The sequence below is a fragment of the Watersipora subatra genome, chromosome 4, assembly GCF_963576615.1.
Source record: "Watersipora subatra chromosome 4, tzWatSuba1.1, whole genome shotgun sequence".
NCBI classification, from domain to species: domain Eukaryota; kingdom Metazoa; phylum Bryozoa; class Gymnolaemata; order Cheilostomatida; family Watersiporidae; genus Watersipora; species Watersipora subatra.
In genome coordinates this window covers 18332401-18359812 of record NC_088711.1, presented here as the reverse complement: position 1 = coordinate 18359812, position 27412 = coordinate 18332401, and the positions used below count along the sequence as shown (strand labels likewise).

At 36.2% G+C, this 27412-nt stretch overlaps 1 protein-coding gene across 3 annotated transcripts in view; it reads left to right on the top strand.

Moving 5' to 3' along the window:
• The first annotated feature begins 1874 nt into the window (after nt 1-1874).
• The window catches only part of LOC137395254 (sodium/calcium exchanger 3-like), a 30861-nt gene continuing 5323 nt past the window's right edge, over nt 1875-27412 (top strand). The window contains exons 1-9 of one of the 3 annotated variants that reach the window (XM_068082111.1): nt 1876-2042; nt 14330-15067; nt 17469-17557; nt 20562-20729; nt 21829-21873; nt 23012-23214; nt 24511-24740; nt 25999-26231; nt 26734-26742. In XM_068082111.1, the coding sequence (XP_067938212.1) occupies nt 14359-15067; nt 17469-17557; nt 20562-20729; nt 21829-21873; nt 23012-23214; nt 24511-24740; nt 25999-26231; nt 26734-26742 (1686 nt within the window). In that variant the 5' untranslated portion in view covers nt 1876-2042; nt 14330-14358. Of the gene's footprint in view, nt 2043-14329; nt 15068-17468; nt 17558-20561; nt 20730-21828; nt 21874-23011; nt 23215-24510; nt 24741-25998; nt 26232-26733; nt 26743-27412 lie in introns of all 3 variants that reach the window. The other 2 variants (XM_068082112.1, XM_068082113.1) reach the window with 2 other exon arrangements.

Genomic DNA, 27412 nt, shown 5'->3' with positions numbered 1-27412 from the left:
TACGGCCCCTATGTTTCCATGACATTGATAATCTGAAAGTTTTCGTCATTCTCAAAACGGAAACGACAAAAGCTCGCGAGTCAAGCGAGTTTTGTCTTTCACGAATTTTTATCAATTACTTCATGCTTGCGAAAGATAAAAACGGCACTTGCGAATTATGTGCAAGAAAATACTGTGCAAGCTATTCCATTTTAAACATTTTCCGTACTTTAGTCGTTCCTATTTCGAAAGCGCGCTGCTAAGCAAGAGAGGAGCGCGCCGCTAGGGCCGCTCAGGTAGAATTCCTTACCTTTTTTAAAAAAGTGTTTGCGATAATGTGCATCATGTGAATTTCCATTGGAACATTTATCGGACAGTAACTAAACGTGTGCACAACTCCAAATCTGAATCATCTACGCAATGGAAACACGTGTGTAACAGTATTGTATGACTGGTTCTTTACACAAAACTCAAGTGACTAGAGCGCGCTGAGAATAGCCTGACCCAGATTTTATTTGCAGTAAAAACTCTTGGCTCCACTAGTTTCAAAAGGCAAATTATATAGGCCTATGTACTGCATGATGTTCTGCCTTAATGGGCGATGACAGGTGATTCTATCTGCAAACACTTCTCTCCTTTTCCAAAACTTGCCTACTCAAATTTAGATCTCTTAAACTAATGAAAACAACTTTTCTTAATGATAACAACATAATAGTTAAATGAATTTTTTCAATTTTAAATTGTAAAGTAAAAAAATTTACTGAGGTTTTTTATATAAGCGAATGTGATGCATTCATTATCATACTTGTTCTCAGTAAAAGGGCATATCAAAACTTAGATGTCTATTGAGTTAGATCCACTATGTTTTTTCTGGTAAATTCTTGAAGTATAGAAATAAGTCGTTCTATAAAACTAAGTTTTGTTCGTAAGCACGAGCCCAAAACATCGTTGCTGATAGCAAACTTAGTTTTATAAACTCTTAAAAAATTTCTGGAGCGTTTGCGTACCTTTACTTTTGCGTGACTTGCGTGTCGCTCACCTCATAAACCAAATATCTCTTCCTTCAAGGGCCCTTACCTCTCTCCCCTTCTGTGACCCACACATCTATTCCTCTGTGTGGCTCTCACATCTCCCCTTGTGTGACCCGCACATCTCTTCCCTCGTAGGCCCCTTGCATCCACATCTTTTGTGGCCCTCACGTCACTCCCCTTGTGTGACCGTAACATCTTTTCCCTCATGTGTCCCTTGAACCGCGCTCCTCAAGTGACCATCATACCCTACACTCGTATGACCCACACCCTCGTATGACCCACACATCTCTCCCCTTGTGTGTCCCTCATCTCCCCCATCATCTATCCCATGGGAATCACATGAAAGAGAGTATTTTTGTAATACCACTTTCAAGCATGACTGACCTCAAATTGAAAAGTTGCCAGAAACAACCAAATTATCTCAAATCCATCATTGAATTCAAGGTATTCATATTATGAGCAGCATGCTTGACTTCATTTTACTGGGCTGTCTCCTGTTTCAATCTAAGTCAATTGTTTTCTTTGTTAGTATTGTAAAAACAACTTGGCCCTACCCATCACAAAACTGGTTCTGTAATTGTCTATGTAAGATACAAGATAGTGTATTACTTTCGATAGAATTAGTGAGCTTTCACTATTCGTTGCATATTTTTTAACAATCTGATTTTGTTTTTCTCAATTACACAAAATATGTAAAATGGTGTTTATATGCTTAGAGCTGGTGCCCTAGTATATAGCAACATAATGCGGTCGCTTTTAAAGAATTAGTCAAGCATATCTCAAAAACTAGCCACAGCGAATGATATTTATTGGGTTAATCATTCATGGAGCCACTCATATCTTGCGGCACTAGCTAACGAGGTTACTCGCTGCTTTACGACTCACCGCATAGCCGACTGCTCTATTCAGTTGCTTTATTCCAGCGCCTCATCATACAGTCCTGCCATTCCACATAGATTTGGCATAGCAGGCTGAGCTGGAGAGAGAGAGCTGTCAGGAGTATAGGACTGAAGGTTTCTTGTACTGAATCCAGTAAGTTTAAGCGTTTCCTCTCTTTATCCCATAGTTCTTTGGTCACAAGGGACAGCGAATGTAATAGAGCTGGCAGCACATGTAACGCTCCAGGACAGTAAAGTATTGTGCAGTACTAGATACAAACTGTTTAGCAATTTTAGTAGTCTTTACTAATGCTGCGTTGCGTGATGTGTTCGGTAATAGATTTGAACAAAGCTGTTTTACACTGGCAGCAGGCAATAAGATTGTCATTGTTACTTCATATCAAATGAAAAAACTTTCACATCCCTCTCGGCGCTTGTATAATGGTATCATGGCTGTACTCTTCTGCTCAAAAAACCTATTTGGTGTCATACCTATTCCAGCGTGGAATTGTCTAAGAGCCAGTAATACTAAAAATATTGTGTAGGCTTTTGAAAAATCGACAATGGCAGTTATAATGGTTTTCATAAATGGTATGCAAAGAACATTGCTAAAATAAAATTGATCTCTACTTTAACAATTGTAGATGGTCATTCACTTTGTATGGTGAGTGTGATTAGAGAACACGAAACACACAGTTTGTTAGCAATTAAAATACAAGTGCGTGTCACATCCATCTATAAGTGACTCTTGGAATTGTTTCTCTACCTATTCACAAATAATTAGCTGCCATTTATAGGGCATTATTTTCTTTCCATAGTCAGCATTCTTTTGAGGGCTCTTGACCTCAGTATTAGCTGTCAGGCCAATACAATAAGGGACAATTTTGCTACGTGCAAGGGCAAACGTCTGCATAAAGCTATTGCTAGTAGTCATCAAGGGCAAAAGCGACAAACATAAAAATAGCGATATTTATTTCGGCTAAGACTGTAAGCGTTAGACTAATGACTCAAACACCGCATCTCACTAATCCACAGAGACTAGCCTATCATATGCATCTAAAGGTATAATATCACGCATGACATGATTATCTCAATATGTGTATATAGTCCTCAGGCTGAGAGAAAGCTCTGTTTTCTTGGTGTGTTTTGTTTTGTTGAGACCAGACTGAAACTCTGGAAGCTGCTAGAATGTATTGTATTTTTCTTCTACTGGCATGTAAAGGCTGGGTTCCAAATCTTTACTATAATAACATTCGTTTGTCTGAAGCCAAGCTAAGTGCATTAAGATAAGATATTACAAAATTTGAACTCACAGTCTTCAGTTTTGTAGACCGACACTTACCACCTGCACCAACCTTACCATATTTGTGGAATATTTCTATGTATAGTTATTACACCTGACGTTCTCTCACGACAGACTGGTTTGCCAGGGTACTAGTATTCATAAGCGCTGTAGTATAGAATTTAGTCATATCGGTATAGGAGGTTTCTCCGTCAATCGCCGTACCGTACATGCGGCCATGAATATCCAGCGGTATACGTGTTTCTAGATTGCCAAGGTCGTGTGTTTGAGCAGTTTTTCATAAGATTGAGATCTTAGCTGCAGAGATTATGCGGGTGCCAACGCTATCCATTAGGCATTGGATCTGATGGTGGCGTGCGCAACCGGCATGTGAGTTATTGATGGTGTACTAGGTGTAATAGCCGTGTCGGCATTTGCTTCAGCGTAGCCTAGCAACTGAAACATTGCTTGTCTGTGTGTCTGCGCATAGAGTTTTGACACTTATATATGTGAGCTATGCAATGCCTTCAACAACATATCAAGCTCAAGTACTCTCAAAGTTATAGAGAGCAGTAGTCATGGTGCTGTCTCTGTAGTCATGGAGGTCGGCAGTTCACAGGTCAAAGATGTCCGACTTACTAATAAATTTAGCTTTTTATAATAAAGGTTTTTAAAGTTCAAAGTCGTGAAAGTAGCCTGATAGAATTAATAAGTTCATTGGGCAGGTGAAGCTCCACCCTCAATCTATCGGTTGTACGCCGAGCGCGCCAAACTCTAAGTCATAGCATAACTTTAACACACAAACGAATTTGCTGTAAACATGAAAGCCTTGGTTCTGCGGAATAGGTATGTAAAACACGAGGGTGGGCCTTGGTAGCACCCGAGAGGAGTGAGCAGCACATGGTCAGTTATAATACCTGTTTCAGTTTTATACAATCCCTCTTTCATCGGCCAACTGGTCGGCGTTCTCAGAGAGTTGAAGGTAAGCGGTACGCTATAGGAATGCAGTGAGCCGCGGCTGTGACTGAGTCATAATCAGATAACTTACTCAAATAATCAGAGGTTATCTGGTTATTGGGCGTGGGTCAGAGTTTACCTTTAGCCCCATTACGACTAACTACTAGCCCCATTACGACTAACTTAAAGAGTTTGCAGATGTTAGTAGCTAAGTCACCAAGATCCATCCACCCGGTGGAAGATGGAAATTAAAAACCGAAAACAACTTGTCATCTGTTGTCAGTAGAACATACGATCGGTGGTCCGATTATTCGATGGCTGTCAATTGAAAACAAAAATATAAAACTCATCCATCACTTCCTTTACCATGAACTGTACAGCTATTTATTCAAGTGCTAATAACAATCTATCAAATCAGAGTGGGTAGTAACAGCGACAGTATTATTATGGACACTCAATCACATAAGGAAGGCGCTAGTTTAACTAGAGCATGGTTTTAAGAGCGAGTGTAAGGGAATAGAAACACAGACGCTATTGGGTTGGACTACATACATATCTGCTGCGCTGACAGACAGATAGTAACTTATAATCAGATTGTTTTAAATCGGACATGTTAACCCTTTGAACCCTAACAGCCGTTACTCCGGCATTGCATAGGGTGTGTCAAAGACTCTTGAACGACCAGGATTGCGGCATTCGTATGGCTCTGTTTACAATAACTGTTTCTAAGTAACACCGTAAACTAATCAAATTAATTCTTTCACAGGGCATCACACCAGAAATTTCACTTCCAGTTTTAACAGTTTTAACAGCCAAATATCTTTATCTACTTTTTTCGTTATAATAACAAATTTTATTGGAGCGATATCGTGAAAAAATCGATTCGACTCATTTGTTAGTAGGTCATGGATAATTGTGATGCAAATGAAGAACTTTTTTCAACACTAATTATAATTCTCCAGTTTATTTTGAGTCATAAAATGATGATGATGAATGTGTGCTCAATAAACATGATGCTACTGTAAATATTTTTCAAAATTTTTAAAATCGTACAATATTTTATCGTTTTAGCCCAAATAACTATAAAACACTTTTGTTTGTTTGGTGACATTTGCTGTGCATTGCTGGAATTTTTTACTAGAGTTTTTCCAAATATCACTGTATTATGAGCATGTTTAGATATATTTAATATAAGTTTTAAAACTTCGGACTGTTGAACAAATTGTCCAGGGTTACTGACATACATTGACAAGGGTGGCCTGGGTTCAAAGGGTGACTAGCTGCGGATGAGATCTGATGGTAGAAATTCTCGTTGAAATAGAAGAACGACAACACTCTTGCAACCTACAATCATTTACTATAACAATCATGTAGGTAAAGAGTGACTCACAATCCTGTGTTGAAGAGGCTTTTTCAGGGTCAGCTTAGGGATGAATGACAAGTTTATGTTTCCCATGCGTTTAGTAATAGTGATCAAGATTATAGTTTTTGTCAATCATGTATGCCATATAAGTAGTTTTTTCATATAAGTACAATAATTGCTAGCTGCTATTTTGGTTAGTATATCATTATTTTCAAGCAAAACTAGATGTAACAACTATTAACTATGTTTCCAATATTTGTATTGCATTCGATTCGAAGATAAACCATTGCAAATCGCCTGTGTAGTCTTTTTACAATATGGCTGCCAGAAATGGCCAAGTTATGTGTTTATATTAGAAGACTCTACCATCCATTCCTAATGTGTGTTCTATATAGACCTTATTTAGATTGTCTACTGTCTAACAAGTCCGATATCTGAGTATTTGATGCTAACAACAGGTCTGAGCTGTCCAACTACAGTAATTGCATTACCAGAGCTAGTAAAAACTGAGTCACTTCCTCTTTTTCATTTATCAGCTAGTTTATGAGTAGTCATTGTCGGAAGGCCCTGCAGAAGTAAGCTACTGCATGGGGAGGGATAGGAACAGCTGCTAGCTTTGCTACTTTCATTGGTGTGTGGATCTAAGTCTTTACGTTAAAACATACATACTTTGTTGGCATAGCGGAGCAAGACGTTTCTGTAAAGGCTCTCTTGAAATGAAGTCAAGAATAGTTACAAGCTGTTTATAGACAGGAGTTGATGCTGTCGGTTATATATTACTATTCTCTAGCTTTGATTGTAATTTATATCGGAGTCTGAGCTAATTGATTTCAACCCCTAATGAACGTGAGGCTGCTGCTCGGAGCTTTTTATAGGTCACCGCATCTTCTGCTAGATAATGCGGATAGTGGCTCCGAATTCAATCAAATATTTTCATCTCGTGTTAGAACTTCTTTGTTTTCGAGCTCATTTCTCTCTCGAGAAGTTTTATACAAATATTAATCTCTAGTTGGTAGTCTTTGGCAGTGTCTGGTCATGGACATGTGCCGCAAGAGATCTCAGATTGTTCGTGGCAGTACATGCCAGTTTAGGATGCCTGCTGCCAAATCTGGAGTAGTCTGCACATCGATGGGCTTTTTCTCTTTTTGTGAGGTGCAGTGATTTGTCATTCATATGTGCCACACCACTCGTTGCCTGTCAACTGGTCTCTGCGCCTCAATTAACTTAGCTATTGTACATGCGGAGCCTTCGTCAATGATTGTTAGCTTTGTATTTTTTGAAAATTGTTTTCCTAGATGAAAATATAAAATTCAATTCAATCATATGAAACTGTTTTCCTTTATGATGATATTTTATGCTATTTTAAATCACGCCTCAGCTGGTTCTGTGTTAGCCAATGATGCTAAGCTTTCAAGGTCGTTTAAAGGTCGTTATAAGGTCGTTTAAAGTTAATCTCATTTATTTTCACTAGCATCGCTGTAGCAACCATCTGCACAATTATTCCAAAACCCAGGAAAAGCGGTAATTTGGCTCAGGCATGAGTGTGTCACTTTATGGAACTTAATGTAGTGAGCTGAAACCTTACACGATGCAATCTATTTTCCAACATCCAAACATGGCTTAAAACAGATGTACGAATGGACTCAGCTTCAATTATTGTAAAGCTTTGAAAACTTTGAAAGCTTTGAAAAGAATGACTGCTATTGCAGGATTTTCATTTCTGATAACTTCTCAGAACTTTGTCATTCGTTGCTCCCAGAATCAGCCAAAGAAATGCCAGCAATAGACATTGTATCAATATAAGCACAAACTGCCTTGACTTAGCAACAAACATACTCTTTAAGAGTTTATAATATCAGTGATTCTTGTTAAGAAAGCTGTAAGAACCTCTGCTACTAGCTAGCCTTCTTCCAATTGATAAAGAAGATTCGGAGCTGCTCTAAGAGAGACTTGCAGGCTTTTGTTACAACAAATTATAGCTATTGGGAACTAGTAAAGATCTGCGTAAATTATTTATTATTTATGTCAGCCATTTTACCAAACATCAAACTTTTAGATGTGACATTCTTTGCAGATATAAACTAAATTGGTAACAGACGCAGTTTTTTGTTTAGTGCAAGTTGAATGTTGTCTATATAAGTCTGTGATTGTTCTGTATCATTGATAATTTCCATAAATCAGTTTCTGTTGATGCATTTATTACTATTCCCAAATCTCTTGAGGCTCTCTACGGCTGTTTGTGCAAAACTTTATGGTTATTAGATACCATAAGGGAGACCGGCGCTGTGTACGCAGAGACAAGAATTGCTTTAAACCATTTAGAAGTGCGGGTTGATTACTAGAATTTCTATTCTGCACATCAAGCCTTGAAAATCCACCATATATACTTATACATAATTTACACTGCGTTGAAATGTATACTGGACACACTTTGAACGCACCAGCTCTCATTGTGCACGCCAAGGGAGACAACTCTAAACCTGGTTCCACCATTAATCAACACAAGTTGTTACTGTATTTGTATTTTGTAATATGATCTTGTCACTTCTACTCAGGCTTATTTTTGGCACCAATGCCTACGCTGATGTATGCTACTCTAAAGTGTTTGCTGCCTGCTTCTGATGGCATCAATACTAAAACTGGCATCAATATGGAGTTATCTACAAAACGCAACATAAACAGAAAGTTGTGAATATATTACCAGCTTAAATCACTTTTTCTTGCCTTTGTTTTGATTGTATTTGAAATATCCAGACCAGTAGATGGTATATGTATGGATACACACACACATACAGAGTAGCATAGCATATAGCATAGCTATATTATATAGCATAGCACGTAGGGAAAGTGCTATATCTGCCAGCTGAGATGGTTGAGTATCCATTACGCTTCTGTAATTGGATATTAAGCTGTTCCTTGGCCTCTTGACCGGGTGTCCCAGTTGTTCTATACTCCGGAAATGCTACATGTGGACACTATTGTTCATTAGATGCAGTTTCCATGGGCTCAACTGGTGCTCTTAAGAATTCTGTTGACTCCGAGTGCCGCATGTCACTTACCTTGTCACTCACTACGTCAAAAATGTTCTGTTTGTCGATTATCGTTTCTTGATTTTCAACCGGTGTCTCTGAATCGTGGTTCCTTCATCGCAAGTGAAAAGTCACACTCAATTGGATAACTTCTCATATGAGTCTGACATTTCTTGATGTTCATTTCAAGGTGAGCTAACAATAATTTATAGAAGCCATAGAACATGATAGATTGTCGGTTAGTTAAGCCACAAAAAATGCAGGAATTCCTTACTCTCAGGCGGGGAGACATATAGTGCTGGCAAGATGCCATAAAGATAAAATCACTTTAGTTTATATACAGAGTTTTCCTCCCACATATGAAAGTAATTAACTCACAACAAAATTGAATCGGATGTCATAGAGAGAACTTTCTCCACCCTTTTGGCTTTTACTTTCAAGTTCGGATTTATTTTCCTGAGAAGATGACCTCCGTATGAAGCCAGCGCATATATTTATTTATCTGAAGTTAAACATATGCTTCATCAAAGATGCCCATTCACTGGGTGTACAAGCTTCTTTTATCTTATAGCCTTTATTCTATGCACATTGTCTCGGAAAAACAAGAATCGCAAACCATTGTTATAGGGACGCTGTCAGTAAAGGAGTTAGCTGTCGGTAGCCTTTAAATCTTAAGGTAGTGTATTGAATAGAAATGGCCATCTTGGGAGATGGCTGGTGAAAGGAACGTTAAGGGTAATCACTTTCAACAGGAAATGGAGTTTGGCCTTTAATGGATAGACCATTTAATGTCATTTACTTCTGGCCGCTAGATTCGATGGCTATTTGTCTTCAAATGCAAATGCATGGTTTAAATATTGACGAGTAATCCATCACTGACCACGCAGCAAAGCAACCATTTTTACCTACGGTATAATTTGTTAGAAGTAAATTATTAGTTCAGACTAACACTGTCTACTTAGCTTGTTTCATGCATTTTGTGATATTGTGTAATGTGGGCCAGGGTTCTGTTTGTAGTCGCTGTTCCCTAGCAGCTATGTAAACATGTTTAGCCTTACACACTAGATCATAGACAAATGTGTGAATCTTTTGTCTATTGTTTGTTAGAATGAAAAGCATGGTTGTCATAACTTGTTTGAAATAGACAATGTGGCAACTTCATGCAACATTGAATAACCTATATTCTGTAGATTATTTCTAATCAGGAGCCAACATAGTTGAAGGATTCTGAAATATAAACCATTTTCTACTTTTGGACTCTGTTTATTTGCATGAAGAATATGGAATGCTTGAATTTTAGCTAGTGTTTGAAAAGGCTGTATGTATATATTCGTGTTCTTCTATATATATTTCTCAATGTTGGTCAGCCGTCGTTGTACATGTCCATCTATAGCTATGAAAATCTTGGAATAAAGAATCGGTAAAGCAGAAGTTTTGATCTCGGAACCTCCCATTCACTAGTCTGACACCTTACTAACTAAGCTACACAAGCTTAATAGACTTGCAAGGCAATATATGTCGCTATATGAAAGCAAATCCATCATTTTTTGTACGCCATCAAGCCGTTTGCACATGCGCTCGTTCCCGAAAAAGTCGCCATATGTGTAGAAAACGATCATTTTTTTTAATTTAACCCATTCAGGACTGTTCCCGATCACTTCGGGAAGAGTTGTGCTCTCCAGGGCCCGTTCCCGAAGTCTTCGGGTTAAACTTTGATTTGCTCTATTGCTTAGCTGTTTAGGTACATCGGTTTTATTCGTTCACCAAACAAAGTTTAAGAGTCTGGGCATCATTTTGATACCAAATATGTGATTGGACAAGAAAGTTTTAACTAACAAATTATGTGATAGATAACAACTGTTTTGAAAATTTGTTGATCGCCATTTTGGAAAAGGTTTATCCGAACGATGGCAAAATTTTTAAGTGAATTAGATGTGGTAATCAGCTCAGGGGAAGAAAATAGCAACAAAAGTAATGTTCAAGAAGAAAATGAGAATTTTCTGATGAAAGAAGGTAAGTTTTATGTGGCTATTTATAGAATTTTGCCGAAAAAAAAACGATAAAAAGCCGAAATTTTTCTTGTGAATTTCTAACAAACAGTGTAAGATATGGATTTTTTCATGATACACATGATTATAACATTTTCAATCCAATAAAATTTAGATCTTTTTGCAGCATGAACTCATCACTCTATTACCCCATAATAAATAATAGTTTTATGATTTCCTTGTAGAACTACAAGATAATAAAAATTTCTTATTTCATTTATATCCAATTGTTCAACTCACAATTAGTCAAGCATATAGTTCTCAACCTCAACATCTACTATAAACTAGCCCCAACCACTAGGCTCTAATATTGGTTGATAGGAGACACTTACCACAGTAATCATCTTCATGACTTTCTGTGTTTATATCTACAGTATCAAAAAATATTTGCAATTTGTATTACTAATTGTTAGCTGCAGTAGACTACTTATTTTCAATTTGTTATCAGGTATTTACCCTGAAAAGCTACTAAAGCACAATTTTTTTCTAGGCTGTACGAGAAGTTTGAAAGCAAATAGGTTGCTTACTACCAATCATATTTGCTACATGAAGGTGAAGACAGTCAAGGGCTTGTGAGTGATGATGCCGTTGATGATGAGCCTATGGCTTCAACACCAATATCTGATGAATACTGCATCAACTAACTTATAATGGGAGCAAATATGCATGTGTAGTTGGCATCAAATAACTCTCACCGTGTCATCATTTTTTTATGAACACACCCATATTATACATGTATATATTGTTTCGTTTTCATGCATATTCATTTTTACTGTATTTTTTACAATATATTTTACTGTATTTTTACACCTATTTTTTTTGCTGGTGATTGATTGTCTGTTAGCTGGTAACTTGAGTATTTTTTTATGCATAATATATTCATAATAACCTCTGCAATGCATTTCAATATAAATTAACAAATTGTTTGATTATATAATTGATAAAACTGTCAGTGACGTAGTGTTGGTTAGAAGCTAGTAACACCTGTTCTATTGCTTGGAATTGAGAAATCATTTTTTATTTGCTGCTGATAAAGTTTTCTATCAATCTAACATAGATCCAACAATGTCAGTACCAAAAAACTGCTTGTGAGCTGCTATGAAACATAAAAAACAATTTTGATCAAAAAAAAGTTCACAGAATTATTAAAAATTGTGGTTAGTAGAATTTGTAAAGGTGCACAAAAAATTGTATCAAATTGTAGCCTGGAATGTCTTTGTTAAGCTGCAAAAAACAAATCAAGATTATTTTGAAAAGAACTCTAGTTATACTCAATTTTGTGTAGCTCTATTTTAATTGTAAGGCTAGTGAAAAATTAATTAGGCTGGGGGAGCAGTCAACCAATAACTAATTAGTCCTGAATGGGTTAATAGTACTTTTTGGTGTTTTTTTGATACTATAATAAAAAAATTGCAAACAAAAGCATCGTTTTCAAAAACTCATTGCAAAAGCTTCATGTTATTAACGATAAAATTGTCTATAAAGATGGCCGACAATGATAAAATGACGTCACAAAAAACGAAAGATAGGTTACCGCTTTTGGTCATGACGCAAAGTGATAGCGTAACATCATAAGAAGCGATAGCTCTTATTAGTAAGCTTACTCAAAGTATCCATTGGCAATGTGCCAGGCTAATAGCACGTGGCAGGCAACTCTCATTACCTTTCATTGTTTATAAGCTGATTTTTAATACCCGGGCAAGGTAGCACAGCTAGCTCAAATATATTTTTAAGAGCAAGCACAGTGTTTGTATATGTCCCACTCTTCTTTTTAAGGCATACAAAGAACATGTATTGATTGACCTCAATATGCCAGTTTTTGGTTATAGGTCGGCAAACATGATGTACAAGTAGATTGAAGTACGATTAGAATCAGTGAAAATACACAGTTTGTATTGCGAAAGAACAAGAGCACAGTACAACCAGCTCAACTCAATGTATTCAAAAACCAGCATTAACGACTTTAGGTTGTGCTTACTGTAATGCATAGCGTCAAGCCTAACCCTGTGTAATGGAAAAGCAGGAAGCAAGAAATACTACATATAAAATTGTAAAAAGCCTTCATATGTACAATGTAAAATATTCTCCACACGCGATGCTTGATTTTACATTAACCCATTTTTTCTCTATATTTATTGTTTTTTTTAACCAACAAGAGTTTTTTATTTGACACAAAGCTACATGGTTTCAGAAATCACTAGCATACTGAACAAACGTACTGCGCTGCATCCATTGAGTATGCATTGACACTTCCATGTTATGATCAAGTTAACAACCAGAGTTGGCTAGAGTTGTGCACTGATAAATCAACATATTTGAGATGTATCTTATGTCAGCACGCTGTTAACAAGTAAAGGCTCTAAAAAGTGATTTATGATTTATTTTCATCAACAAAATTAGTTACACAAAAGAAAAAAGGTGGAAGAGTGATGAAGCCCATAATACGCAATAGCATAGCTAGTCATGGCATTGGGCTTGTCATCGGTTTTATTTACCTGTTAAATGATACAACCTAAGTTCTCTCTTGAAACTGGCCACCTTCTCTACGCCTTTAATAGACTTAAAGAGTTGGTTCCAAAAATAGCCAGTTGGAAATCCACCCTGCGATGGCCTGCACGGGAAGAAGATTGTGGGAGATTTAGACAGGAATTTGAGAATCGGGTTTGATATATTGTGCGAGGGATGTAATTACAATAAAATTCTTGATGGCTAAAGTAAAATGCGGTATGAATATAGTGAAGCTTTCTACATCTGTGAGAATATCTACATTACATCTGTAAAAATGAGCGCTTCGACATCACAATTCTTTTGTCATAACTTTGTAATTTAAAGGATTTGTTGAGTAGAGGTTACCATCTTGTTCAGTTTTCACTGCTCACACCTGATCATATGTTCTACAAAAGCTTGAGTCATAGCTGTATTTTTTTTTACAAAAATACCTTTATTTCTTCAAAATGTTATGTATTAAAACTTTTCCAATATTTTATAGCCAGCTTGTATGTTCCTGAGTTTCACTGGGCTACATCGTTTTTTTAAGTATTACAGACAATTGTTTTTGAATAACAAACATATTTTTTTTAATTGTTGCAATAGCCACACAAACTTGTCAAGTAAGTGTAGCTTTTTTGCTTTTCATAAACATAAATTTGGCCGATTTTTGGCGTATAGCCAAACAAAGATGCTGCAACATGATGTTTATACTTTTAAAATCTCTTGACATGAAAAACTGCTGTTTTTTTCATGTAACTTTGTTAGAAAGAGCTCAGTAATCAAGTAGTCGGTAGTCAAATACTCGGTAATCAAGTACTCGGTAATCAAGTACTCGGTAATCAAGTACACGGTAATCAAGTACTCGGTAGTCAAATACTCGGTAATCAAGTACTCGGTAATCAAGTACTCAGTAATCAAGTACTCGGTAATCAAGTACGCGGTAATCAAGTACTCGGTAATCAAGTACGCGGTAATCAAGTACTCGGTAATCAAGTACGCGGTAATCAAGTACGCGGTAATCAAGTACTCGGTAGTCAAGTACTTGGTAATCAAGTACGCGGTAATCAAGTACTCAGTAATCAGGTACTCGGTAATCAAGTACTCGGTAATCAAATACGCAGTAATCAAGTACGCAGTAATCAAGTACGCAGTAATCAAGTACTCAAAAATCAAGATCTCAGGCTGCATTTCAACCAAAAAGGTTTAATACATGAACATGATATAACAATATTAAAAACGTTATATGTCAACACTGTGTTTTATACGTTGCAGAGTGGGAAACATAACCGGCAGCTAACAAGATGGCTGATGATGAGAATGCAACTTGCTATACCATAGAACAAGTTAAGGATGACTACTTGTGTTCAAATGAGGGCCTCTGGCTTCCTTGGGTCAGCGAGTTCACCTGGTCCGTAGAAGTGCGAATTATTTTGTATCTAATTGCCCTCTTGTGGTGCTTTATGGGAGTTTCAATTCTTGCCGATGTCTTTATGTGCTCTATTGAAAAAATAACGAGCAAAACGCGCAAGATAACAATTGCGACAACGGACAAGGCTGGCACAGAAGAAGTCGAAATTCGAGTTTGGAATGACACTGTAGCTAATCTGACTTTGATGGCTCTTGGCTCAAGTGCGCCGGAGATTTTACTGTCCATCATTGAAATCGTAGGCAATAATTTTGAGGCCGGCGAGCTCGGCCCCTCTACCATTGTTGGCTCCGCTGCTTTTAATCTCCTCGTCATAACGGCTGTCTGCGTGATCGTTATAGACAGCAATGAGGTCAGAGTTATAAAGTCGGTGAAAGTATTTTTCATCACAGGATTTTCCTGCGTGTTCGCCTACATTTGGCTCATCATAGTCTTAGTGCTTATTACTCCCAACTACATTGACATCTGGGAGGCGGTAGTCACTCTCCTCTTTTTCCCCATTCTCGTGCTCATAGCCTATGTGGCTGACAAGAACTTCTGCTCTCAGCCAAAGAAGATACGTGGATCCATGGAGCTTGGATTTGGTAAGTTTACGATATATGGTGCATTTTTTTCATGTTTTTGTCAATATTCTGCACTTAATTTGTTTTCTAGATTTACTTCATCTAATTTGAAAGCTAGATAGAGTCCAAAACTTGTAACTCAAGCTGTAAATTGATGAGTGATTTATGTCTTGATTTAGTCCCGTCCTACCTTCCAACCTTTAAAACCAAAGATCTTCAAAAAGGTCATTATATCGATGCCAGCAACGAATATGTCAACCTAACAAAAGACTTGAGCTTGCAAGTGTTTGTCAAACCAGATTTAGTAATTACGATTTTTTTGAAAGCGACAGAACAAATCATCCCAAGTCATAGGTTTGACAAACAGACAAATTTGCGATATCTATTACATATCTGAAAAAGTACTTAAAATTCGGGCACAGTAAGAATTATACTTTTGTCAATGGGTCATCATTTACTAAATTTAATTTATCTCAAATTTTATTGGTTAATATTTATCTATCTCAAGCGCTATTGGCTGAAATCTGTCTATTTCAAACATTATGCGCTATTAATTATGACACTATTTATTGTTGTGCAGCTCAGAGTAAGTGTTTCTGTATTTTAGTTTCACGTCACTAACCAGTATTATCTTTTGTGTTGGTTCTTATTGTCAGCATACTCCAGCAGCGCTCAACCTTTTTGTTTGTATGTCTTCAGTTTTTCTTCCATGTGAGAGCGCACAACTCACCGTTGTATATGAACAACTCATGATAAATCGTATAACTGTATTGTGCTCATTTGTTCAGCAACAAAACCAACTGCTTGAAACGCCAATTCATTATTCAACCTCATAGCCTCTAACTGTCAAAAATACTATATATATCTCTCTATATTATATGTTATGATATATTTTGCATGAGTGTTGTAAAAAACGTAATCATATGAAATACTTGCACTTTTCATGCATTTCCTGTTTGGAAAACCTACCCATAATCCCTGTTTGTCTATCTAAGTCGCTACTAGCCGAACATGAATGATACTTACATGTATCTTAACGTCTTTATGAATGTTAAAAAGTTTAATTATTGCTGACGCCTTAGCAATTAATAGAAAATCTATTAAAGATTATAATATTTAAATTGGAATATGGAAAAAACATTGTCTGTGGCAGCAGTGTTTACCAAGACAAGCAGAAAACATTGTCTGTGGCAGCAGTGTTTACCAAGACAAGCAGAAAACATTGTCTGTGGCAGCAGTGTTTACCAAGACAAGCAGAAAACTTGTCCGTGGCAGCAGTGTTTACCAAGACAAGCAGAAAACTTGTCCGTGGCAGCAGTGTTTACCAAGACAAGCAGAAAACTTGTCTGTGGCAGCAGTGTTTACCAAGACAAGCAGAAAACTTGTCCGTGGCAGCAGTGTTTACCAAGACAAGCAGAAAACTTGTTCGTGGCACTAAAGCTATGACTACGGTACCATGTAGCATATGTATCTATGGTTACACACCACGGCACTGCTCCCCAACCGGTTGGTGTTGACAAATATGTTGATCATAAGAATCGACTCAGTCGAGTGAAGGTCATAACATTAGTTTTGTATTTTGCCAACAGTTTATCATTTCCGAAATAATCTTACTGACTCAAAAATTAAGGATTCAACTCTCTATCTTAAACCTTGAAAAGCTAACAATGATAGGCAACTGTTTTGATCTGAGTTTTGCTGTTTTGGATGGGCTGATTCAGAATAAAACTCAACTGACAGCTGGTCAGTCAAACAAACTAGAGGTTTTTGTTTGAGTAAATTATGGATCAGATCTGAGATAAGAGATAAAGGTATGTGAGAAAATGCAACTGCTTTTAGCAAAGGATTTTAATAAACTTTCTTACCTTTTGCTTTTATAATATAAATCTGCGCAACTACATGTTGACATATTTTATAGTATGGCTAGTTGTTGTATTCAGTTTATTTTTAAATAAAAATGACCTTGACCCTGTTCTTCAACCATAGCAGTCACACTGTGAAATGACATCACTAGAAGATCACATTTTTACAAGTTTCATTGTCAAAAGATGTTTCCATGGAAATTTCAACTTTAATCTCTCCGTTTGATTGATTAAATACAATTCATAGATATTGTAAAATCATACTTAATGAGAAGTCATAAACATAATCATCATCAATGATCACAATCATGAGGTCAGCAGAGAAAAAGCTTCATTACAAATTGGTAAAAACATTTATTCTATGCATTCAAAACATACTTGTTCTTTCAATTTTACTGTTAACGGTTAAGCAATTTTAAATAAAAATAATTTGGTGTTTTTGGTTAATAAGAACGGTTTTTAGGAGATTCAGTTGTGTTATAACCTTATATGTAAGTTGTGAAAGTACGACAGTTTCTCATGAAATACTTACTTACCTTTGTCATGTCTGCTCTGTCTAGATGACACCCAGACAAAGCTTTTAGACAAATACAAGCACTTGTGGAAAGGAGGCAAAGTTGACAAGACAGTTATAACACAAATATTGAAGGTAAGCTAGCCTGGTTGATCTAGCTAATTGACATCTGGCCATAGTAACTGTATATCATATATACACGAGACTGTCGTCTATGGCTAATAAAGGAATCCTACGGCGCCAACATTGGACTGGTCAAAAAAATCGTGGCTTAAATACCATGTTCTCAGTCTATGGTATTTTATTGAGATGTCCGCTAATTTTATGGCTACAATTATACCTGCTATGATTAGCTGTTGCAATTTCATAAGGTTAGTCAAGTAGGAATTTTAAACAGATAGTTGGATGGCTCATTCTGATCTTTTTATTTTTGCTTTGGATTTATCCTATCACTTGTTCCTACTTGTTACACATCTACTCAGCTTTTCTGCACTTCCACATAGCGAGTAGCAGCAAGGGTGGTCCTTGCGATGAGACTAAATCAGTCTTGAAACCTTAATAGGATACAGTCATACTCATAAATAATATTTATTATTTTTTGCAATCTTTCAAGTTGGAAGAAGTAAGTATTTGGGGTAAATTCATTATTTTATTTTCAGACAGCTTCCTGTCCTATAAATTGACCATTAACCTCTCTTCAATTGCAACAAATTAATTTTCAAATAAAACACATTTTGGGTAACTAATTCACCATCATTTCTGACATGCACAAATGCACTTTCATCGTTTGCATAAGCTTGTAAAATGGCACACTGTTACGCTTTGCTGTGGAGTTGCGCACACCATTGAAGCACACACTGTGTTAGTCCAACATAGTGTGTGGTAGAATCCAGGTAGATATGCTGGCGAAAGCATGTTTGTGCTGTGATTCTGTCATGGAAGTAGATCAAAGTTTCCATTTCGAGCTTCTTGAATTAAGTCGTTATCTAAAACTGTATTTTTATCCAAGATGTCATTTTTTGTGGGTTCTCATTTTTAAAGAACCCTCAAGTTTTAGAAATATGAAATTATATGAAATTTTTGGTGACATCAACAGTTAAGAAATGTATATTCAACACTTGAGTTTGTGTCTCACATACTCTTGGGTTCCTAGCGCTATGCGATGATTCAAAACTCTAGCTAATATGCAGCATCAGTCATCGGCTGTCAGCATCAAGACAAGTCATGCAGGTGGTCTTGGTGTTGGATCTTAGCATTCAACAATCTTTCATAAAGATTCTTAGTCATGTAGAATTTAAGAACAGAAAATGAGGCAGTCGAAGATGGTGTTACGCCTTTTTCACTTCATTCAAGGCTTTTTTCAAATGTGAAGAGTTTCATGGTCAATTTATTTGTTTTATTACCGTTATAACTGTTGTTATCTGGTGTATGCATGTTCTCAAACCCCGTATTTATAGTTACAACAAAACTTATTTATTTATCTCAATTTTTATCTAATTTTACACAAGCTTATTTTTTAGACCTTGTAACTAAGCTTAACAGCAAATGTTTTCAATTTGATGGCAAAATCTTTTAAAAATTCTTATTGCTTGACAAACAAGTTTGCTGCTAAGTTTTTCCAAAACAACAAAATAGATTTACGAGTTTCAATAAATTGGTTACCAGCGCATTAAAAATTGTCTTGTTAGATCAACAGGCTTTAACAGTGATCAGAAATCAGCACTAATGATTTTTGTAATTCAAAACTAACAATTACCTGTTCTCCTGCCTTAATCCCAAGACACAGCCAGTGTGTTTATTTATTCAACATACCAGCCCTCTCAGATTTAAAACTATATTGACAGCGTTGAATGCACTCTGTGTCTCCTCACATCTCATCAACTGCACTTTGTCAGCACCTAGTAACAGTGTTACTGTATATCGTAATGTGACAAAATGTTTGTTGATAATACTACAAATTCACAAAAACCTTTTTGAAACAAACTTTTTTTCAAAACTCGCAAGCTCAATTTTCATCCACCTCACCTTTTGGTTAAAATAATAATCTACTACACGTAGGCAATAATTTATTACATTGAATTATTTATTAATCGATAAAGATTTTTTATCTGCTTTGTGTTTTTGTTTACACTTTCTTACTGCCAGAGTGTTGGCAATCCATTCAGGAGGAGCAATACGTAAATAAAAGTTGAAACATATTGCCTCTGCTCTAGCATGACTTTTTATGGATAGGGTATAAGCAACTATACCCCGATATTTTATTGTTCTTTTGTAATGCTGTGGTAACATTTTTTGTCCATGAAGTCTTTTTGTGTTGTCATTCTTTGAGAAGTGTGTTGTAACAATTGCCTTAACATTAGCAATAATCATAAGCCATGCCTGGAGTTGTTTTATCTTCTTTTAGAAAAAATTTGGTTACTTATAATTATATAACCTGTAGCTTTGGATATCTTGTAGTTTATTAGTGGAAGATGAAGGAAAAATGGATTTTTGGTTTTTAGCATTTACAGGTGTTTAGTTAAAAGAATGGCACTGTGGTCAAAAATGATCATTTATAAATATTTTATGACCAACAAACTACTTGTAATATGGAGCCTATTTCAAGTTTCCAGCTAGTTAGAAAACTCTACTACATTTTTTTCACTATTGAAACGGTCAGAAAATAAACATTACGCTCGTTTGTATTGTTCAATATTTTATACAACTTTCAAAATTCGCTAATCAATTTTATTTCATGCCTGTTACAGTAGGATGTAATGTTATAGTGTATAGTGTATACTACTACATGTACTGCATCATTGAAAGATAAGATATTTTTCCATTAATTTTCAAATTATCATTTCTTGACATTTATTTTTTCTCAATAGAGCTATTCAATCAGAAAACACGCAAATATACTGTGGTTTCTACAAGTTATTTGGCAGAAAGACTCAAAAACTTTGTTTTTTACTGTATTGCAGAATAATAAAATTTTGTGGTAGAAATGAGTTTTGTAGCTAGTCATATTTGAGGTTCAGGAAATTAAGTTAATATTAATAGCCTTAGAACCAAGGTTTTCTTCTTATTCCACTTACTTTGTGTAAAACTGTAGAACATCAATTTTTTCAACTAAGGTTAAATGCTCAAGTTACACTTGTAGGAGATAGGCAAGAGCCACCACCTCTCTGATGAGGATAAGGCTAAGCTCGCTGCAGCACGTATTTCAGAAGAACAAAGGAAGAGTCGAAGTTGGTACAGGGTTAATGCCTCTCGCAAACTCTTTGGAGGAAAGAGTCTGGAACCGAGACTAAACCCCCAGCTATCAGTGGTGAGAACAAATAAAGCATTATTTAGCAACCGAATGTATAGAGAAGCATGGCCTTGTTATTGGTGACTAACTGGCTAGCAAAGATATTTCTAACCCTCTCAGATATTCAAGGGAGAGACGTGCAGAGATTGAAAATGAAACATTAGAATAAATGTCATGTCTTAGTTAAAGGGCTTTAGTGCTTTTTAGTGCTCACTAAAAACATCCCAATAAAGCTATTTTGACAATTAACAGGGTTTTATTAATGCATCTGCATCAGCAGTCAACTCTATTGTAAACAACTCTATTGTAATGCTATAGGTTCCTGAGGCTACATTAAATATTCCTGTTTGATTGTACAGTACAATGTACCTAAGCATTCGATTCTTCAGGAAGTCCTTCAAAACAATATTAGAAGAATTGCTGCTTTTTATGAAAGTACATGCTTAAAACAAGCCTCTTAGGCTGTATTATGTTATCAAGTATATATATTTGTTACAATGTATGCATACATACACAAACATGATGTATATGTTATATACATCACATATGTCTATATCAGAATAATAATAAAGTACTGTGTTGGTTGGTACTTTTATGTATATCAACCTTAACTCCTAGCTATAAACTTTACATCTTATAGAACTATTGATGGCCCCAGGCTCTCAAGCGGCAGCGTACATGATCATGACCATTGTTGTCAGTTTTAGGTTCTTTTTGGCAGCCTGCTTTCCTACGCATTTATAGAGTTATTATGATAATATAGCATTTGGTTACAGCGTGAAACTTTCTTTTATAAACTGGTTTGCAATCTTTTCGCTACAGCTGGAAGCTGTGAGTCACATATTGTATTGTAGTCTTAGGATTTGGTATGTTAGTAGTGAAACCCATGCTGGCCACCCTCTTATCGTATGTTCTCAAAAATGCCAAGTCACTTTACTGCCTTAAACACCTTAATACAATGAACTTAAGGTTAACAAAATGAAATTGTCGTTTTTGGTAGATAGCTGGAAGTATTGAAAAATACTTGCTGTATCTAAAGTCTCTTGTTCTCTGAGAATGTCTTCTGCTACATGTTCTTCTATATAAAATGTTAAATGTATTGTCATACTATTGGCAGATCTTAGACAGGATAGCTAGACGCACCATCGTGCCACTAGTGCCGGTATGGTGACATACAGACTACCCTGTGTCTATACATTGTAACACAGCCCTCTAACTAACAGCGAGCTTGCTACGGCAGCGTGCTTGCTACCTCAGTCAGCACTACTCTTTCATCTCTCTTCTCTCCGTCTGCATCCAGGGTTGGAAACAGTCACCAATGATTTGTCATTATTTATTTTAAATTTATTATATTTTATAATTATTTTAAGGTTTTAATTGTTATTAGTTTTAAAAATTGAAAAATTCGAAATTATATCAGTGTAAAGTTTTATATACAAAGCATATTAATATAAAATAATCAGAATCATGTGTTCATTTATGAGGCTGTTGGTCATTCAAATATCTTCAATAAATAATTTGAAAAATATTATCTCAAACAACGTATAAAATATTCAGCTTACATTTGGGTTGTTAGTTTTATACAGATCACAATGCATTCCGTTTTTATGTGACAGAATACCTGTTTTTTAAAATTGAAGTTTTTACATAATTCTTCCAAATCTCCAAAAATTAAATACCAATTTGGCTGAACTTGAAAAACTTTTCTCATTTTGCATGAGCTACTTTTATTTCAAACTGTTGCTCTTTGTGAAGTCTTTGCACCAACCCTGCCTGCAACAGATATGGGTATAGCGCAGCTAGTCAACATGTGTGGTGGCTACCCTGCCTGCAACAGATATCGGTATAGCGAGGCTAGTCAACATGTGTGGTGGCTTGCTTTTGTCAACTTCTGCTACTCGCTCCGAACAACTTCAAAAGGACTTGAGAAGTTGAGATGTGTAAGGGTAATGGGTGCTGATAGGAGCTGCTAACGCTGAATGTATTGTGATGCAAAAAGCTGTGAAATGTGATTGTGTATGATTTTGCTCATCTTGCGAGTCTTTCATGTGTTTCACATCGATTATCTCAGACTTTCACAAATGCCTATCGCATCATCTAGTCTGCATGTCTCTATTGATTGTCTCCCTTGTGACTAGTGATGACAAGCACACTTCCTTATAACTTCCTTGTAATTCTTTGTGCAGTGCAGCACAGACCGTAGTGATAGCTATACATGATATCCGCTGATATATGTTGCGGTGTTGACAGTTGTTTATAAAATGATTGCCCACATGCTTACCTCTTATCAATGCATTAAGGTGTACGATGACATGAAGGCCAAGGACAGCGTTGTTGGGGAACAAGCATCCGCTTATCACGGGTCTCTCGTCGATTTGTCAGAAAGAGGGCGGCTAGCCGTTTTGGAATTCACCGCTTCTTCTGTGGCCGTCCTGGAGAGGGAACAAAAGTGTAAAGTTGGCATAAGGCGCTATGGTCGAAAAGACAACTCCGTAGCCTTTAGGTTTGTTATTTTAAGTACAGCTTACTATTTTATTTTATGTTTATTTATCAAAATATACATAAATAGCGGTTTGGTGTTGTCACTACCCTGGCTATGCGGCACTCCGTGTAAAGGTATGCTATAATCATAGACCTATTAACTATACTATAGTATAATTAATAGGTCTATGTCTATAACGGATTTAGTACGGTTGAGCTGATGACGGTTGGTTTAATATCGACGTAGGGCATTTCCATAGAGTGATATGGTATAATACTGCTCAGTGCTGTAGAGATAGTAGCATTAGCATTGCCAGAAAATCCAGCACTGCCACCATCGCTGGCCTTATCGCCACTATTGTATCTGCATTGTCGTCAAGGCAACGGTACTTGCCAGTTTTGGTTTTTTCGGCTACTGGAAGTTTTATGCATGCGCATTCAGTACCTCATCATGGTTAATGCAGATCCTGAGAAGGCTGCAAAGATATTTGGACCTTTATACTTAATGTTTTTCATATATGACCTTATTACTGCCATTTTAGACATTCCTGGTTGGAATTATTCATACGAGTATGCTTGACCGTCACATGCGCCATGAGAGTATTCAGTATATTCGTAATTATTAGTATTCAGTGATATACTCATTATGATATACGTGAGAGTATTCAGTATATTCATAATTATTCAGCAAAGCTATATGGTGTCAGAGTAGTGTAGTGGTTAGCACGCTGGTGTGTAAAACAAAGGGTTGAAGTTCAATTTTCGTGTGAGGTAATTTTTTTGTTAGCTCTGTGAGTATGGCTGGGCAGACGCAGCTCTTATCATAGCAAAGATTAAAGGGTTGTATTAGAGAAAATAATAAATAGAAAAGTTTGTAAACTTTGAAGTTTGGTTATTACTTTTAGGGTCACATAAGAGCTTCACGTATTCTTTTGTAACTTCATTTTAGCTAATACGCTGAGATTTAAAAAAAGGGTAAATGTTTCTTCCAACTGTAGATTTTTACATTGATTAACAGCTGGTTTAATTTGCATGTATTGATTGAGGAGGAGCAATAATGAGTTTAGCACAACTAGGCCTCTTTTCATGCTGCCGCTATGCTGAAAAGATCAGTTCTGTTGTTCTCATCGCTGTGACCGCGAGCAATTCTCACTGCTTTACTATGACAAAGCTCGACTCAGTCTCTATGGAAAAATCAGACGACACCAAAATTAGTTTTTAGGTTTGAGTACTATGATTGTTCTATTTGTATCTCGACCTAGATTCTCGCTTTGCTGACCTGCTGAGAATACATACACTGTACGGTGTGTGTTTGTAGGCTGGAAACTATTGATGGTTCTGCGACGGCCGGCGAAGATTACAACCCTGTCAAACAGACGCTTGTCTTCCAGCCAGACCAAACGTACATCGAATACGTCGTCGAGATTATTGATGATAACGTCTATGAACCGGATGAGACTTTCTTTTTAAAGATGGCGCTCGAGCCCGAGCAAGAAGCCATTTTGGGCAAAAAGAGCATCAACATGATCACAATTATCAATGATGATGGTGAGTATTTAAGTATTGAGGAGTTGTGCTATCATTCACCAAATGAAGCTTGGTTTATTATATTTCATGTATTATTTAATCTTTGCTAAATGCAGCTTTCCTTTTACACTTTGATTATAAAAAATAATTTAGAGTTCAATGAGTTTTTCAATTTGATAAAATGTTTTTGTTTTAAGTCTTGAAACAATTATTCTGTATACAAGCATTTAAATATGAGCTATGTGTCTAATTCGACTCTGCTTCTTATATTGCAAACATATGCCTGGCAAAAGTGCTTTAATAACTTTCTTTCCAAAATTAGGAGTCTACTGAGAAAAATACTAATACGAAATTAGCTAGCAATGACTCATCAGAAATGTTATTGTCGCTCTGAGTCGCATTCATTCTTGAGACAAAGCAATATAATATTCTTAAACATATATTCATGTTCAGTGGAATATCTCTTTATTTTAACATTTTTGACTACTTTAATTAACATATTTTACCAGCTTGTAGGTTGTGTCGAGAAAAGACAACTCTAAATGGCTCACTTATCGACAATTATCATTGGCCGTCCCTATCATCTAAAAAAGTTTAATACGTGAATTTGTGACGCTCTTGTGCACTATTTGCACCCATTTGATTTTCATTGAGTTTTTTACATTTACAAGTGTTGAATATTCGTACCATAACCTAAATACAAAATCATAGTTTGTATAAAAGTATCTTTGGTGCTAAGCCTTCTTTACAACATTATTTAATATTAATAGCATCCTCATAGAACAGAAAGCAAGCAGCCAAAGCGGTAAGAAATCAAAGTTGTGTTCAAAAACAACATACAAAAATAACTTCTGTCCTCAATAGATGAATCAAAAAATAATTATTCTCTTGAACTCTTTACAATTTACTGCTAACAATTTCTGTTAATAACGCTACTACTACTATTACTACTACTATTACTACTACTACTACTACTACTACTACTACCACTACTACTACTACCACCACTACTACTACCACCACTACTACTACTACCACCACTACTACTAGTAATAGAACTGGCACTAGTATTACTAGAAGTTGCACTAGTGGTTAGTAGAAGTACTAATAGAAATAATAATATTAGTAGTTTTATTACTAGCAGTCACAAAGTCAGCAACAGAGGTCATTACTAGGATGAGGTGCATAATCAGCAGCGATGGCAATAATAGTAAAGGCTGTCATCGTATCAGTAGCACAAGTAGAAATATTAGCTTTGAATCTGTTTTTTCTGTTCCAGAACCTGGCACTGTCGAGTTCGCTCACCCAAGCTTTGTGTTCAAGGAGAGTGTTGGTAAAGCCATGGTAACAGTAAACAGAGCGAATGGTGCCGATGGAAGAATTCAGGTGTCGTGGAGGTCAGAAGACATGACTGCTAAAAATGGAAGGGATTATGAAGGAGGCGAGGGTGTACTTGTCTTTGAACATGGCGAGATAGCTAAGGCAATTGAGATTCCTATCTATGATGACCAGGTGAGCACAACTTCTCACATTATTTCTCCCTTTAAATGGTTTTTTGCTAATGGTATTCACGATTAAAATATTGGATGTGATCTCAAAACCTCGGTATAGATTTACTAATTGAAATGATAGTCTTTTGGAACAATCTGTAGACAAGCTCGCTTGAGTGGTTTACTTTTAACTAACACTAATGTACAACAAGAAAGCTTTCAAAACAATTTAAGTGTATGATTTTATTTTTAAATTGTGAGGTTTGAATTGATTTGAATTTTGCTAGATTTGCCACATGTTGTCTTTGACTTCATCAAATATATTTCCAATGCTCTTTGTGATTTTGGATAAGGTAAATGTAGAAAAGAGTTGGTCAACTTTCATGGTTTTCATAGAAACAGCTATTCACGTGTCTCATCATCATGTTTTGTGCTTATTTTCCTATTTATCATTCCACTAACTTGTCTCAATGTGTGATTCCATATTAACTTAATCCATTACTGTTCACTTCTATTCATTCCAGGATAGCAGCGTAAGTATATACAACAAAAGGACGTATTATCTCTGTCTGTATTAAACTGCTATCATCTTGCCTCTATAACAAACCCATAGATTTTATAATACAAATTTTTTAATTCTGAGCAAAAAACATCTAGTTGTTAATCCACCAAGTTCAAAGATCTAAAATACTTAACCTTTCATTACTATGGAGGTGTCTGGATCATATCTCATGGGTTTGCCAAAACAAAATTTCCATATAATTCTGTATAAGACAGTTGCAACGGTAGTTGGGTTCTCAGGCTTAAACACTTTCTATCACCGGCATCTCAAGAGCAAAGCAACATTTGATTCTGGTCACAAATGCCTTTTCCCAGCCTCTTAGCACCATCTAACTGAAATTGCATTCATTTCTTTCAACTACCTTCCACTGATTGTAGATTATTTTGACCTGCATGAAAAATGCTAAACTGTTCAAATTTTGGATCTGGTTTAGTTTCTCATATATTGTAGCCTTCCTGTAGTGCCCTGTTATGATTTGTGAAAGAACGCCTTTCAGAAGACCCCCTGCTTGATTACAGCCTCAATGCAATTCAGTTTGAGAACATTTGCAAGACATGAGCTGAATTGCAAGATAGTTCATTTTATTAATATTATGTAGCTGTAAGGCGTTCTCTTCACCTTATTCGTGGCATGTTTTCAAG